General features: G+C 40.2%; 2 protein-coding genes across 3 annotated transcripts; one reads left to right on the forward strand and one right to left on the reverse strand.

Annotated features, from left to right (window-relative positions):
• Positions 1 to 3,185: 3,185 nt before the first annotated feature.
• Positions 3,186 to 7,173, reverse strand: cunh5orf34 (chromosome unknown C5orf34 homolog). Its single transcript, XM_069683820.1, has 11 exons — positions 6,997 to 7,173; positions 6,219 to 6,308; positions 5,762 to 6,121; positions 5,444 to 5,691; positions 5,248 to 5,346; positions 4,342 to 4,462; positions 4,120 to 4,211; positions 3,969 to 4,038; positions 3,782 to 3,879; positions 3,656 to 3,702; positions 3,186 to 3,523 (listed from the first exon to the last, which is right to left on the reverse strand). The coding sequence occupies exons 1-11, from the start codon at positions 7,171 to 7,173 to the stop codon at positions 3,342 to 3,344; spliced, it is 1,584 nt and encodes a 527-aa protein (XP_069539921.1). The 3' UTR covers positions 3,186 to 3,341.
• A 1,461-nt stretch (positions 7,174 to 8,634) lies between these two features.
• Positions 8,635 to 16,055, forward strand: rnf34a (ring finger protein 34a). 2 transcript variants are annotated; one of them, XM_069683844.1, is made up of 8 exons: positions 8,635 to 8,786; positions 9,631 to 9,849; positions 10,815 to 11,201; positions 11,880 to 11,939; positions 12,493 to 12,694; positions 12,880 to 12,909; positions 13,582 to 13,629; positions 14,208 to 16,055. In XM_069683844.1, the coding sequence occupies exons 1-8, from the start codon at positions 8,781 to 8,783 to the stop codon at positions 14,393 to 14,395; spliced, it is 1,140 nt and encodes a 379-aa protein (XP_069539945.1). In that variant the 5' UTR covers positions 8,635 to 8,780; the 3' UTR covers positions 14,396 to 16,055. The 2 variants fall into 2 exon arrangements, with proteins under 2 accessions (XP_069539945.1, XP_069539946.1); XM_069683845.1 differs by lacking the exon at positions 13,582 to 13,629.
• The last annotated feature ends 220 nt before the right edge of the window (positions 16,056 to 16,275 follow it).

A 16,275-nucleotide genomic window follows, 5' to 3' on the forward strand; every position in this document is an offset into this window, starting at 1 on the left:
GTCACTGAAAGACCCTGGCTCCTCGTAGACAGACTGAGTCTTCATAACTGAAAGGACATGATCATGTATCAGCACAGACGCCTGCTTGAGCACTATGTGAACATGTATCCTCATCTCACAATTTTCTTATTTCTCCTCCACAGTTTGTATCTATAAGTCAGCACTGAATGTCGTTTGCCTCTTTCAGGAGCCCTCCATTTTCCCGCCCAGCCACTGAAGGCCACCTGGCTTACCTGTAGTGTGGACAACCTCTCCTTGATCCAGTGACAGGTCTGATATTTCTTCTTTTAAAACAAAAAGTGACCCCCTCTTGATTATGTGAGCAGCTCCTTTTATCTAGTTATGGATGAGGAGTACAAATAAGGAGTACAAATATAATATACAATATTGTAAAAAATAGTAATATTCAAATATTAGTACTAAATTTGTTTGTGCATTAAAATTAAACATTTTAAAAATGGATTACCTCTGTCCTCTTTGAAGGATGATCTGTGAAGACAAAGCAACGGGTAATTCAGCAACATGAACCTCATGAGTTTATTTGCTTGTTTGTGGTACATTTCAGACACTGACTGTTTAAATTATGATGGGTTTATTTTGTTTGTGTGTATATATGAATAGACAGAACCTTTATTGGGAAGTGGTGGAGGGTTAATGTTGCCGATATCATCATAGCTGTCATCCTCGCCCAGGTTGTTTTCGCAACTGTGTGAAATGAAAATCTTTAAATTTCTGTGGATATCAGTGAGAATCTGGCAAACTGCAGCAGCTTCCTGTGATAGCGGTAGGTAAAGTGATGCAACTGAAGCTTAAATCCACACTAGATCTGTTTGATGAATCTGTAACAAATGACATTATACATACTTTACATGCATAGTTAGTTATCTGCATATAGAGCACTTTAACAATATGGACACACTTACAAACCAGCTGCATGTTTGGATGGTTGCCACAAACACAGAGGTGGAGGAGCTACAGCATGTGGTTTCTTTATCCCAGCTCCTGTCACACAATTTAATTTTAGTCTTTATCAGAAGAAGAAAATTAAACCATATGTGGGAAAGATATAATTTGTAACAGTTTCTCACCATCTTTCAAAGGCTGCATATTCCTTCTAAACCGATGAATCACAACACTTGGAGGCCTCTTGGGCTTCGGAGGAGGAGGGCACTTCAGACATAAGACGTCAGGAAGCCTCCTCTCAGGAACAAAGAGATTGTTGCTCCCCAATTCGACCTTATTTTGGGTTACGCTTGTTCTGACAAAGTCAGGCTTATTTCTCTCTGGAAGTTTAGGAGGTTTAGAGTAGATGGTGTTTCCCACTTTACAACCACAACGAGTCAAACTTTGCACTTTGGTACTGCTGTTTTGCTGTGCCACAGATAGTTTGGTGCTCTGGTGCAGTCTGGGAAAGGATGGTGCCTTTGATGTACTGGTTTCTGGTTTGAGGATGGTACTAGCCTCTGGTCTCCTATAATTAAACCATGCTAGTTTGGATGAAACAAGAGAGACGTTGGTTTTGCTGGAAACCGCAGAATTTGCTTTCATGGCTGTGTTTTTCAGTTGAAAGGACTCAGTGTCTCTCTGTGTTTCAGCAGGTCTGGAGGATTTTGTTCTGGTTGATGATGGATTCACTTTTTGTGTGAAAGCAGCTGCAAATTTTCTCCCAACGCCAAGCTTAGGACTGGCTGTGTTTGCAGCTCCAGATAGTTTCCCCTCCAAGGCTGCTATTCTTGCTCGAACAGAGGACACACTATGTAGTTTAAGGGAAGCATCCGTCACAGAGCTGCAGCTTGTGTCGGGCCGATCCATGAGTCCCGAATGTTCAAATGTATTTTCTTTTGAACAAGAAAAATGTATCAATAAAATCATTCTGCTATAGCCTTCAGCTTTTTATTTTGCCATATGCTACAGAACAATAAAAAAAGTCACAGTGTGACAAACAGAAACAAAATAACATTACATGCACACTTATGGAAGCATTAAAGATGTCAGAAGTATGAATGAAGCGTTCAAACGAGCATCAACTGCTTATAGAAAAAGTTAAAGGCTCACCTGATGTAAGAGCTGTGTTAGTCTGTGTGACCAGAGACAAACTGCTCCTATAGAGGAAGTACATGACTCTTATCAGGCGAGATTAAAGTCATACTCACTTGCTGAAGCATGTAAACCAAAAACACAAACTGTTTAAAGCACATTACATATTAAAGACATTAAAATCTGAAGAAAGACATTATGTAACAAGAAATATAAGTAACATAACATAAACCCTGTTTTCTTTTTGCAATATATAAAGCTCATGCATAATGATAATAATCACTTTATTAATATAGCACCTTTGAAAACAAATAGTTTACAAAGTGCTTTGATAACAAAGCATCAAAGAATACTACCAGAAAAAATTGAACAAAATAAGTACGAATAAATTATAAAAAATTAAATCAGAAAACACCAGAAAAAAAAGTTGATGAATAGGAGACTTTCACAAATAATTTTGAAATAATCACTGTACAAAGATATGGGAACATTTCTTTCCACCTATTTTCTATTCTTATGTAATTTCTGAAAAAATGTAAAAACCTATTAAAAAATATAAAGTAAATTTGCTTCATTGTCATCTCCTCCTTTATGTTTAATTATGTTATTTCCCAAAACTCAATGAGGTCAAACCATCCAAAGCCTTTTAAAAAAATGTTGTTAGTGGTCCAAGACGTCATTCAGTAGAACATTTTGGTGCATTAAGGATTATCTTATCCGATCTTGTCTTATCTCAGCAGTCCTGTTTACAGAGGCTCAGTCCTCGATGCAGCGATTGTTGCCTGTCACCCCGACTCTCTTCCCATATTTCCGACTCTGTCCACTGTCCTATCAATAAAGACAAACGCAAAGAAATGATCTTTAATGAAATATATATACGACTGTGTTTATGTCTTTTATGGGTTGTCAGCACTACCTGATACACAATTTGCAGCTGAAGTTTAGGGTTAATTGAAGAACACAGCTTATTAAGTAGAGAACAAAGTTCAGACAAGTTCATAAGCCCAAAATAGTAGAAAGCACAGACTGACATACTTTATTTTTATCAGACACATCTTGCAATTGTAACCACAGTTTGAGTGTTCGGAGGAAACTTTAAGGTGTTAAAGTCATTTAGCACCAAAGTTATTATCGCTAAACCTGACAGGAAGGTACTGTGGGATGATGAAGATAGAGTAAATAAGCAACAGTTTCTCATTCCAGAGAATCAACATAATAATTTGGACATCAGTAAAACAGCTTTATGTATCTGTAGTCCAGTCAGTCTCGCATGTCGGGGCTTCTTCTTCCTTGCAGGGACTCATTCATGTCAGTGTGGCTGCAGATATAAGAGCATCAATGTCCTGTATGGCTTTGGATGTCCTCTGAAGAGCTTCAGCGATGCAGTTCTCACTCAGTGATTCCTGAGTAAACTCTTCTGCAGAGCTTTCTTCCACGTCTGTACGTCTTATTTCACTTCTTAGCAGGTGGCTGTTCTCCAGCAGAACTGGACACAGGATGTTAAAGATCACACTCAGTATTATCTAAGTGAAGCAACAGTGGATGTACCTACACTATAACAATCATACATTTTAATCTCCACAGCCCGTAAAGGCATCATCTCAGTGTTTAAGGATACAGTTGAATCGTTTTATCTTCTCCAGTTCTGCAGACACAAGATCTGACCTACATGAAAAGAAAGGAAATACAACATTTTATACAAGCTGTTAACACAGTATTTATTATTCGGTAAAATATCACTCACCGACATTCTACAGACTGCGTGACATTCACCAGCTGCTGAACAGCCACAGGATTGGAAAGAATTCCTTCATTCACTCCTGGTTTAGAAAAACATCTGCCCTGAAAACAAAACACAATACTTAGAAGCTTGAATTCTGTGTAAATACTGTTGTCACAGTTGTAATATCAGCAGGGTCTACTTGTTCGACATCTTGTAAGCAGCTGGGTGTGGAAGGGAGCTTCAGTGATTGCTTGGCGTCGTTGTAGCATGTGAGGATCCTGCAAAACATCAACGTGGTGGTCAAGACCAATAGGATAAAGCTGTCAAATCCATCAGACCGGGACAAAGCGGGGGCTAACCTGCTTGCACGACTCACAACAGAGCTAATGGAATACAGCTGTCCTGGTATGTCAGGTGGAAGGTTGTTCAGATGGTACGTAACCTCTTTCACCTGTGAGACGGACACAAGCAGTTCACAAGGTGTTTATGCAAAGATGCCTGATTAATGCTGTTTTTAGTTCTAAAACTAATTTAAGTATTTCCAATTTATGAATGTTACATGATGAGAGACTGAAATTTACCCGCCCTGACAGGAGCTCAGTTTTGTGATGGGTAAAATAAGTGTTGAGGACACCATTAGACCGGATGACTGAGCCATCTCCCGGGGAAACCTCTACGACTGAGATGGCCCCACTAAGGATCCTAAGCAGGAGACATACAGTTAAACACACAGTTACATCATATAAACAATTAACAATCATACATTTTTATTATTTGGGACTTTTAAGACACGTTTCTTTATTAAATAAATACACAGACTTGTGGGCTGCGGTGTGTTATTTATACGGTGTGTCATTTACCATTTCTAACAATGTTCAAATGTATGTTTGTGGTGACTGTAACTTTTTGAAATGAAAGCTCATGTCTCATGCTTCCTGTTGGCACACACAACCTCATGCCGTATGTGCGCTGCAGGTGTAGCCGCTAAAGTAATAAGTCTGCAGCGTGTTCGCTCCGTAAATGGTCCGTTTATGTAGCCACAGCATTAACCAGTACTGGGTCGAGGTGCCGCTTATAATGGAAATGCACTCACTTATGAGACACCTTACCTAATAGAGCGTCTGCCTCAATCATCTCACCAACATGATCTGTGACAGAGATGGCAGCAGCGTCGCGTGCATGTTTACAGTTTACAGGCAGGTGACATACCGACTCTGCAGCTTAGCGGTCAGTTTGATCTGTGCTCTGGTGGAAAAGCTGCACTAATGTGATATCAGACAGTCATGGAAAACGAGAAACTGGCGAGTTTTCGTTTTACACTGAGCAACAAAAAAATAGCAGCTTGACGTGTTACACTTGATTTGCCTCACTGTCGCACATCCTGCGATGTGAATATTGCACATGATGAGCACATCGCAATTGCGATTGTTAAACGATATATCATGCAGCCCTACTATAAAGTCCTTGTTAACAATGAAAATACCTACCTGTATGTGACTCCTTGACACCACATCACTTTTACCAGCTCTGTTGGAAGATCTTGATCTAAATGTTCTTTTTTGGCCAGGGGGTCTTTAATCTTCCACCTTAAAAACATGAAAGGGAAGCTTAAATTAGTCAGTAAACATGGTTAAATAGTTCTCCACATGTCCGTTATTTCCTCAAGTCTGATGATTGTTTAACCTGTGCCAGTGAGGTGATGGACATGTAAGAGGCAGGGCCTGAGGAAGTTGAGACTCTCTTCTCCCTACAGTGGATTTGTCTGACATTTGTCTGGGCTCGCTGGCTCCTTCTGCTCCCACATCTTCAGGCCTCGAGAGACGAGCCGTCCAGAGATGGTGAGCCAGAGAGAGCGGGTAGCACCAGACGGGGTCGAGTGCGGAGCAGGAGTGATGCTGGACCACAGCAGTGGATTGGTACATGTCCTCTGGCTGAGAACGGAAGTGAAATATTTAATCAAAGCTTTGATTTAAGTACAGAGATATCACTAAGAAGCATTACCTTTGGCTGAGCTGTGCTGGTAATCCGAGGGGAGCATGACCTTGATCTAACAGAGTCATTCCTTCTGCTTCCTCTTCCCTGATGAACCTCTTTGGTCTCAGCATTGCTGCTCTGACAGATCAGATGGCTTACTTGCTGACTGCCAAAGCTTGCGTCTCTTCTGAAACCCTGCTTGTGCTGATTTTGAGTCTGACTGAGGCTGCATGTGAACTCCACAGAGAATTCTTCACCTGAGGGCGCCAGCATCAACACAGCTCGTCCCTCCTCAGACCTTACGATGGTCTCACCTCCAGGTCCGAGCTCAGCATCACAGGAAGACCACTCAGGCCACCGCACGTCTGAGTCAATGCTGAAAAACGGCTAAAGAGGAAATTCAAAAAATAAAGATGTAATTGCACAAAAACACCTTAAAATTTTTAAGGAGATAAGTAGTGGGCTAGAAAATTGGTCTTGATACCTTCCTGTGGTCAGCAGGGATGAGTTCCTCTGGCAGATATGGTCTGCTTGCATGTTTATTCCTGAATGCCAATGCAGCCACCATAAACTCCTGTAAAATGACATCATATGTTTGAATGTAGCAGGACAAAGTGTGTATTACAAACACGCAGCTTCAGAATGTCTCTATATGGACATAAACTTGATTTTGGAAAACTATTTATCTTCTTTTTCTGCACTAAAAAGTAATAAACCCAGATATTGACTGTTTATGTATAATTCAATCGAAAAGGAATATTAGTTATTAGACTAGTTTATCCTATTATTCTTGAAATCTATAAACATTATACTGTACATGCAGAAGCTTTTTGAAACCATTTATGGACAAAATATTGCATGTGGCCCGCAACCCCCCTGTAATTATCCTATGTGGCCCACTTGCTGTTGTAGTTAACTGCCTGCTTTATACCTCCTGAGTAATTTTACTCCACTACATTTATATGATTTCTGTGGTTTCAAGATACAAAGAAAGTATATTTGGTAGATGGGATTGGAGATGAACTTTACCAGCAGCAACATTACTGATGCTTAATCATTAATACAACACTTAATCCAGAATCCAGAGATACACTGTACAGTATATTGTTTTGTATTATGAGTACTTCTACCTGTCCTCTACCAGAGGATTTACTTTTCTAGTGTATCTGCATAGTTCTTCCACTGCCGTCTACAGGCCCAGTTTAGATAAAAAATGGGACTAAGTATTAGTGAAGAGGCAATGCTTATATTAATGTTCATACCTTGTAAGTGCTGATGGTGAACCGTGTCCTCTGTCGGACTCTCTCAATGGGCTGCAGAGGGTGTCCGGAGAGGTCTGTGGGTTTAACCAGCATGAATTCACAGCCACACGGCGACAGTTGTAACTGAGCTCCGTTTCCGTAACGAACATCCACCGACTCATCCTCATACATGATCATTAAACTGACACCAGCGTTTTTTTCCATCGCTAGACCTGCAAAAGGGGCCCGAACTTTCTTTCCTGAATTGTAGACGCGCTCGAAACTCAAAACACGGTGACGCGTCGTTCAACGTCAACGTCATCAGGGGGAGACGTTTGTTATTGGCGCGCTCAGCGAGAGGGAGCGAGCTTGACCGGAAGTGCCGTTATTAGCTGTTAACTTTTTAAATTACACCTTACATAACATTGTTATCAAACTTTATCATATATTTTAAATGACAAATTGCATAACCTTACTGTCAGCTGTCAACACTTTTCAAATCTCATATTGCATAATGAAGAGAAGAACAGTTCAGCACAGCACAAAACACAAACAGTACGCTTAGAGAAGTTGCACAAAGGCCTAGGTATAACACAGTGGAAACACAAAAGTAGTTTTTGTAGCCTTTTTAAAAAAAATCTTCTCAAATGAAAAACAAAACAAAAAACTTCTGAAGTTATCTTAAGGAAAATCATAATACAAATATTTTTAATGGTTTCAAGAATGTTAAAGAGAAATATTCTGTGATACACTGTGAATACAGGACCTAAACTAGCTGCAGTGTTTTCTTTTAATTTCTATTCAATAAAGACCCCCAAAGAGATGTTAGAACACAGTTGTGCACAGTGGAACCCGTTGGCTGGCTAGATTAAAAATGATTCAATGATGCAAAGAAAAAAAGAAGAATAAAACAGGAAAGTGCTCAATAACTTTTCTACTTGAATCTTTTCAATACTATTTTAACAAACTGGAGGATTTGTTGACTCTGTGGTGTTAGAATTGAACGATCTACATTTTCAACTCTTTATAAACATGTAGACAACAAAACATAAGCTACACCTTGAAAAAGCAGTTTTCAAACAGATCAACATTTTTTATCACTACTTTAATAAAATTGACTTCATCCCATAAATTATCAATAGCATTGTAGCTATACATTGTGCTATCCAATGGGATTGGACTTTAGTTTTATGAGGCTGTAATTCAATGTCAGTCTTGTAGATACAGAGTCGAGAATTAACAAAACAGTCCCAGAATTAACTCTAGACTTTTAACATATTATATAACATTTAGTACATGGTCAGCAGCAAAAATGTAAAATGTAAAGTAATAGCAGACTTCGCCTAATTTTGGATGTGTCTATTCCCGAAAATAAGCATTAGTCAGGAAACTCGTTGAAGTACTGCCAGGACGCTACAATATCGAGGTCAGATAACTTCCCAAAATTACCAACGTGTTCAAGGCTTTAATTATAAAATGGAAGTCTCACTCAGTTTGCATAACCACGAAATTGGACATGTCCTCACCGACCTAAACGGTTGAATGGCTGTCAGGTAAATTTACCACTCTCAGTACTGATGACCGGAGGGGGGCAGCAACACAATGTAGTTACAGTTCATGCTCTCGCAGCACCAAAACGGAGAAGAAGAAGCAGATGGGAGCAGCAGCAGGCAAAGTAGCAGCGTTCGGTGCTCGATCGTTGCTCTCATCACATCTAGACGCAGTTTAGCATAATAAGTGACGCTCCATATTGCAATGGTTACACAGTCGACCTGTTCTTTCACAGTAGTTAAGCCGGAGCTGCAATGAAGGTACAGTGCCTATGTTCCTATTTTAGCTATGCATATACAATTGCTAGCAGTAGCTAGCTAATGTAAGCTAATGAAGCTTCTTGTCGCTGTATCGGGGTAGCTGACGGTTTGTTACCTATCCTGTGCTAAGCTAATTGTCAAAACGGTCGGATAGGCAGTAACTCTGACAGCTGCCACTAAACAACGACATGACAGACATGTCGAGCATGAATGTTTTTAGGTTTTAGGAGATTTCTTTAGATGTGTATTCTGTTTTCTAGCTGCATGAACGTCAGCTGATCATCATTTTTTAAAATATTGTGAGTATAATAAATTGCTATTGTAGCACTGTTTTGACCGTTTTAGCTGCCTGCTCGTTCTGTCTGCACTGTCTGTGCTTTATTGTGTTAAAGTAGCCCTCTGGGCAATTTGTGCTCGTAATGTATCTATAATTAACATCCATATGTTGCCTCTATATAAAGAATAGTACTCGATTATGTTTCTGTGACAACCATTTACGCAAAAGATGCTGTTAGAGACGTACTCATTTATGTTCAATATACTGTATTCGCTTTATTTGGCCTAACTAGCATCAAAGTTATAGCAACAAAACGATCAAATATTTGGAAGTATTTGAAATATTGTAGCATAATACATGTATAAAGCTATGTGTATAACACAAACATGTTTATATAATATTTACGTAAATGTATACATAACATACTATTTGTTTATATTTTGTGTACTTGTTTGTACTTTTACTTTCTTATTTATTCATTGGTTAATGGTTAATTGGTACATGTATGTATATGTGTGTACAGTAAGTATTGAAAAAATTAATGTGTAGTTGTTTTGTTACTGTCAGGCAGGGGCCTCGTCTATGTGGGCTTCATGCTGTGGTTTGCTGAATGAAGTCATGGGTACTGGGGCTGTCAGAGGCCAGCAGCCAGGGTTTGGGGCCGGCGCTGGACCCTTCAGATTTGCCCCAAGTGCGGGATACTCTACATATCCACCCACCACCTCAGGGAGTCCTGGTCTTGTATGCAAGGCCTGTGGTCAGGCCTTCTCCGTCTTCAGGAGGAAGGTGGGTATCTAGATGTTTTGTGTGATACAGTTCATGCAAATTGCTCTACTGACTTAATGAGAAGGAGGAGGTGCACGTGCAGCAGCAGAGAGGGAAATATGAGATTAATATTTTAGGCATGAGTGTTAATTAACTGCTGAAGTTGGCTGTGGAAAACAGAGTCATCTAGCTTTGGCATGTAGATAAGGTGCATGTTTTTGTCTACATGGGTCTTCATATTTTTGATGTCGTTTGGCCAGTGAACATAGAATTAAAAGTGAAATTTATTAAGTCAATAAAATCATTAAACCCAAATGTTTAAATAAAAAAAAATTCTCCAGTCAATACTACAAAATAGGTCAAAAGAAAAGTTGAAATTTGAAGCACTTGTATAATCACAGCATTTCTGACCACTGTTTTCTGAAGATCTGAAACCACAGTTTGTTTTTTGGGGTAAAAAAAAAAAGTTAATTGAATTTACAACCCGAGGCTTGTAATTTCCTGTGAAAACACTTTGTTCTAGCTGGTTGCAGAGACAGATGGACGGCATACTTGTTCTGTAATGTCACCTTCACTGTGTGCTCATGTTCGTGTGTGGCTCAGGGTCTAATTCTTTCTGAACCCTGTGCTTCACATGCTCTCAGTGCCAGTCAAATCCCACCTCTTGCATTTATTACTGTTTGATGTTTGTCAATTAAAAGAAATGTGCTGCCTCCATCTCTGTGCCTGGAGACGTAGAGCAGATGTGAGTTAAAAATGCATGTGATGTGCTTTCCAGTAATTTGTTAAATGTTGTCTCTCCAATTTTCCTTGTTTTTTATTTTATGTCATATCATAATTTAATGTCCACCTTTTTAAATAAGGGTTAAATAGAAACATTTAGTACCATATTAATGTCAAATGCAGTGTAATATTATGAGGAAGTTTTGGCATAACACGTGGTAGAAGCTCAATCACAATTTATTTTTTCCTCTCTCTTTCTGCAGTATATTTGCTGCGACTGCAAGAAGAGCTTCTGCTCTCTGTGCTCCGTGCTTCAGGAGAATCTGCGCATTTGTGCCACATGTCATTTGTTAAAGGCTACAGCCTTCCAGCGGCCGCGGCTCATGCGCCTACGAGTCAGGGACCTGCGCCAGTACTTGCTGCTCCGCAACATCCCCACCGATACTTGCAGGGAAAAAGAAGACCTGGTGGACTTGGTGCTCTGTCACCGAGGCATCGAGGAAGAGGAGGACCCGGACACGAGCAGCCTCCACTCTCGTTCCCTGTACACGCCGACCCCTTCTACCACGCAGTCTGCCTCGGAGCTGTCAACTTTCGTTGCCTCTCAGGAGGAGCGGCTCAGCAGGAGTGATAGCTCTGATACAACCCAGGTAAGGACTCAAAGCCACATATTATCATTGTAATCATTTGCTGATGCACAGACACATGTTCACTAGCCTCTGAGGTTTTAAACTAACCATGTCATGGTCCTTCTTGTTTGTCCTTAAGCATATTTTGCAGTTTAAAAACATTCCCCTCAAAAGTTCAAGTTTGGATTTTCAGTCATGGTGGCCTGCAGGCAAAAAGCGTACACTTCTGAGTCCACTCGTGTGTTTTTTTCTTAGGTCTCGAGGTTATTTGTGCAGATCTTAGTACATTAAGTCAACACTTCAGGCCGACTGTTGAGTGGCCACACATTGTCTGTGGGAACCACTTGACATTTAACCTTAAACAAATACAGAATGAATGAAGTGTGGTTTATTGTTCATCCTTTCATCCTGGATTTACCACAGTTTGTAAGATGACTAAAAAGAAACTGATCAGGTAGAAGCAGAGAGGTGACACAACTGCCACTGCAATGGGACCTCAGCTCCAAGCAGCCAGGATCCACTATAAATACTTTGTACTTGGCCCGCTTAGGGTGTACTAAGCTTTTCTATGACTGGAATGTACGAGACATTGTTGTTCCAGAGGCGTCAATGGGCTGGATGAACAGTGTCTAATCCTAATCCTCAGTTAACTGGCTGTTCCCGACACTAATGTTCGTTATCATTGCTGTTGTGTTGCAGGATGGTGATGCCACATCCGTGTCTCTCCTCAACCTGGACCCCAGCGATCACACTCCTGAGGTGATCTGTGAAATCATTCAGATGTGAAGTATTGAGTTATAGATTTCAGTTCTGCTCTGGATGCTGGAGTATAAATAGAAATACGATGTGACACAGCTGTTTGTATTTGTGCTGCAAATACGTTTAGCATTGTGCAAGGAAGGCAATACAAGGGTTGCAAATGAGATTCTTATGCTCAGATTTTCTTGGTTGGATCTGACTGAGAAAACAATGAAACATAATTTATTGACCAGAGACTCTGCAACAGAATATTTTGCTTATCAGGCTTTCTAGAGCGGCTTTCTGCTGTGCTGCAGAAAATGCATTGTCCTGCAGATTGCAGTGCACTATATACTCCAAATTAAAGTCGGACAGAATTAGCAATAAAACCTTTTTCATTTTGGTTTTTAATTACAAAAAGTGAAAAATCAAGTGTTGGCACATTCTTACCATAAACTGCAGCACGGGATTCTGGGAAATGTCAGCTGCAGTTTTAAATAGTTAGATATTACAGTAAGTTACGCCTACCATGTTTGTTATGGGATCTCAACTTCTTCATTCTTGCTCCTTTCAGGTCAGTCCCCAGACGCGACGTCGGGCCAGAGCGTCTCTCTCCGACCTCTCCAGTTTGAGGGACATCGAGGGCCTGTCTGTCAGGCAGCTGAAGGAGATCCTGGCCAGGAACTTTGTCAACTATTCAGGGTGCTGTGAGAAGTGGGAGCTGGTGGAGCGCGTCAGCAGATTGTACAGAGAGACGGAGGAGAACAGGAAATCAAGTGGGTATTTACTTTGTCGCTCTGAGTAAATAATGTGTGCTTTTATTTATCAGTTTTTAGACGTACTGAGGTACAAATGTATCACATTTACTACAGAATTGATCTACTGAACACAGAGTATAGGCTATTTCATATAAAGCCTTTTATAACAAGCAGCTATTAACTTATATATGTTTGTCTTGCAGTGGAAAATGTGAGCAGTACTGTAACCACAGGTAAGCTGTCAGTCAGTCGTCAGTATTCAATACCACATCCTGTTGTTGTTGGAGGTGCCAAGGGCCGAACATTTACATTTTTTATGTATGCATCTATGTCAGATCTCTAAAGCCATGTGTTAATGCACCTTTTTGATTTTAGAGGAGAAGTAAGTTATTGTTTTTATGATCACACTGTTGCATTTAACAGTTTGACTCTGCTAAATCTCATCTGCTTGTACAGCCTGAGTTAAACCTTCTTAAAATAATATCATTTTATTGCTCAACAGAAATATGTAATGAATTGGCTGAATAGCCTTCTAATAGAAGGATCTTCTAATAAACAAACAATGAACTGATGTAAGCTTCATAGGGCTGCATTAAAAGCTTGAGAGGTATTTTTTATTTATTTAAGATTTTGGCTTTTGCCTTTATAGAGGACAGTGAGTGTCGAACCTGAGTGTATCGATTGCAGGTTCGAGGACTGTAGCCTATATACACGGGCCGCCTGCTCTACCAGTTGAACTAAACCAGCGCCCCAAGAAAGTATTTTGAAATCATTTTTCACAATACTTTTATATTTACATTTTTTACCAATTCCATACAGTGATTTGAAATAGGACTTAAAAGAGTTTTCTCATTGAGAATCGTACTGAAACGTCTCTTGCTTGCTTTGCTCCTCCCACACTAAAGTGGTGGCCTTCCCTCCTTCCCCTCCTATCTGCAACGGTGCCATCGGAGGTAAGGCTCGTAGATCGCTCGTCACGTGTTCCATCTGTGGCTCCATCGTACAAACATCGTCAAACATCTGATTTTTTTTTTACCGTGAACCTTTTTTCATTTCTTGGTAAAATCCCTACATGTGGTCCCCCCTGTGGAATGATTCTCTCTGGTTGTCTCGTTGATGTTCATTTTTCATACTGCAGAATGGAATTTCAGTTATGTTTGTCATGCTCCACGAACACTGTTCCACCATAAGATCAATCTCCCTCTGTCGTCTACTCACGCGTTCAACGTGAGAAGCTCATTATACCGAGACCTGCAGTGTGTCAGGGTGTGTATTCATTCACTTACCAGGGTGCCTCCAGTGATAAAGACTGAGTGGTTGCCATGGAAACATCTTGACACAGCCATTGCAGGCATTGACATTTTTGAGGAGATTGTGAGCATGACCTCAGCGATAAGGCACACTGGATTTATTATGCTGCTGAGGACTTTGCTGCCCCTCCTGCCCCTCCTCACAGCATGATATTTCACTCTTTATTTCTGAAAAGCAGGTTCTTAACATCAAATCACTTCTCCGGTTCTCCCTCCTGCAGACGGTGAGAAGGGTCCGCTGACGATCCACGACGACAACCTCTGCAGGATCTGCATGGACGCCACAATCGACTGCGTTCTCCTGGAGTGCGGTCACATGGTCACCTGCACCAAGTGCGGCAAGAGGATGAACGAGTGTCCGATCTGCAGGCAGTATGTCGTGAGGGCCGTGCACGTCTTTAAGTCCTAATACGCCACTGCAGCACCGCAGCTCAGACTGAGACTGTACCTTAAATCAACCATGCAGCTCATAACCTTTGAATCCACTAAAGACTTATTTTGTGGATGTTCCTTGTTTGTATTTCCTAAATTCTCACTTTATTTGCACATTGAAATATTACGAGAAGTGTGTTTTTTTTCTCTTAAGAATTTGACTCTTCAGTTTCACCAGTGAGCAGAGCTGTCGTACCCTCCTGTGAGTCATTCCTCAACGAGACATATCTCTAATCTGCGTTCATTCCGAAGTGTCTGTTATGCTTCTATTACAGTTTTTCAAAGCGAAGAATGTGTGGCACTCAGCCACGTACAGTCTTATTAAACACAACTGTTCACCCTCAGATCTGCCTATAAACTGTAGCTTAAAAGCACCTCTCTTTACTGCTGCAAGTGACTACATATCTTAGTAACACTGAGGACGAACACATACTGATGCCCGCCACAGGAGAGAGGGCGATAGTGAACTAGGTGCCAAATAATGGGTCATGCACTTGTGCTTCTTGCCCATTTTTTCCCCTCACCTGTGTGTGCGGCTGTAGATTCTCCAGCACATTTTTACAGAAAGCACTTTGTTCACACTGTGTGTTAATGCACCACTTCTCACAATCCACTGCAAACTATGACCAGTAATGAAAGCTGAGGTAGCACATGATCTGATGAAGGCCACTAACTTTGTTTAGGTCAGTAAAAAAAAGCTAATTAGAAATCGCTGAGTCGCCTGATTTTGGTGATTTACGATGAAGTTTATTAGTTTTATTATACTCACTTATTTTGCTACTGAAGCTCTTATTGTGATGCTTTACAATGAATATGGTCATACAAAGTCATTACAGCAATAGCTAACCTCCGCTCTCACCTCTGTCTCGGCACTTTAGTGGAGACAAAACAAAAACCGGTGCTAACTCATCCGACCATCTTCCCTGATCTCCAGCTGAACTGTGGATGTGAAACTCTGAATGTGTTTGTTTTCGTGCTTGTGTATCGTCGGGGGTGGAATGAAGTGTCTTAATGCGTTTTCATTGATATTCTCATTTAGGAGTAATGTATTGAACTAACTATTCAAAGATATAACTACAAGTTTACTGACACCTGTGGTATAGAAAGTATATAGAAATAATGACTTGCTAATGTAAATTTGCATATATTGATCCATATGAGATGTATATAATCTATATTTTTTTCCATTTGGTTGAAATTGTGTAATATCAGATTATTAAAATGTCCCTGATGATCGGGTTAGTTTCTAATTCCAGAGTTAAGTTTTCCTGTCAGGTGGTTTGAAATGTGTTTAATCTGCATTATTCTGCTTGAACTTCCTGTCCCTCTTGAACCAGAGCATGACAACAACTTTAATGACACTGGTTATGATGTTCCTCATCTCCTCCACCTTTAAGTTCCTGGTTTTCTTTTCCACTGATCCTGCTCATTCAGAATAACAATACTCACACAAACAACATTGCTGCTATTACCGGAAAGAAGTCCCCAACAATCATGAACAGGAGCAGAGCAGGTTGCACTTTTCCTTTAAAGAGGGTGTTGTTGTGTGCAAGGTTTGGTCTTTGTATTTGGGAATGTTAAACTTTTTATTTTGGTAATTAAAGATTTTAATTCAAGTCTGTTTTTGTACACTCATGCATCACAAGCAGCGTCCTTGTACTCTCTATAGAGCTAAAGGAATGAGGAAATGATCAGTCGATTAATTTATCAGCACTTTTTAATAATTGAGATATGAGTTAAAGGCAATAAAACATTCACTTGTTTTACTTTTCATGTAAGGGCATGATCAGGTCAGGTAAAATCTACTGTATGTGTGTTATTGTATTCTTTGGGGTTTTGACAAACAATACAATTTAA

This window comes from Semicossyphus pulcher, unplaced genomic scaffold (genome assembly GCF_022749685.1).
Source record: "Semicossyphus pulcher isolate SPU_LCO1_2020_fin unplaced genomic scaffold, fSemPul1.0.p SCAF_6, whole genome shotgun sequence".
Classification (NCBI taxonomy): domain Eukaryota; kingdom Metazoa; phylum Chordata; class Actinopteri; order Labriformes; family Labridae; genus Semicossyphus; species Semicossyphus pulcher.

What these genes read in the sequence shown, in the direction of transcription:
- rnf34a (XM_069683844.1), top strand. An exon ending in GGAGGAGAACAGGAAATCAA is followed by an intron (nt 12,695 to 12,879) that starts GTGGGTATTTAC and finishes TTTGTCTTGCAG; the next exon opens with TGGAAAATGTGAGCAGTACT. An exon ending in GAGCAGTACTGTAACCACAG is followed by an intron (nt 12,910 to 13,581) that starts GTAAGCTGTCAG and finishes CCCACACTAAAG; the next exon opens with TGGTGGCCTTCCCTCCTTCC.
- cunh5orf34 (XM_069683820.1), bottom strand. Translation starts at nt 7,173, where the DNA reads ATGATCATGTATGAGGATGAGTCGGTGGATGTTCGTTACGGAAACGGA. An exon ending in CCATCACCTCACTGGCACAG is followed by an intron (nt 5,347 to 5,443) that starts GTTAAACAATCA and finishes CATGTTTTTAAG; the next exon opens with GTGGAAGATTAAAGACCCCC. An exon ending in CTGAGCTCCTGTCAGGGCGG is followed by an intron (nt 4,212 to 4,341) that starts GTAAATTTCAGT and finishes TCCGTCTCACAG; the next exon opens with GTGAAAGAGGTTACGTACCA.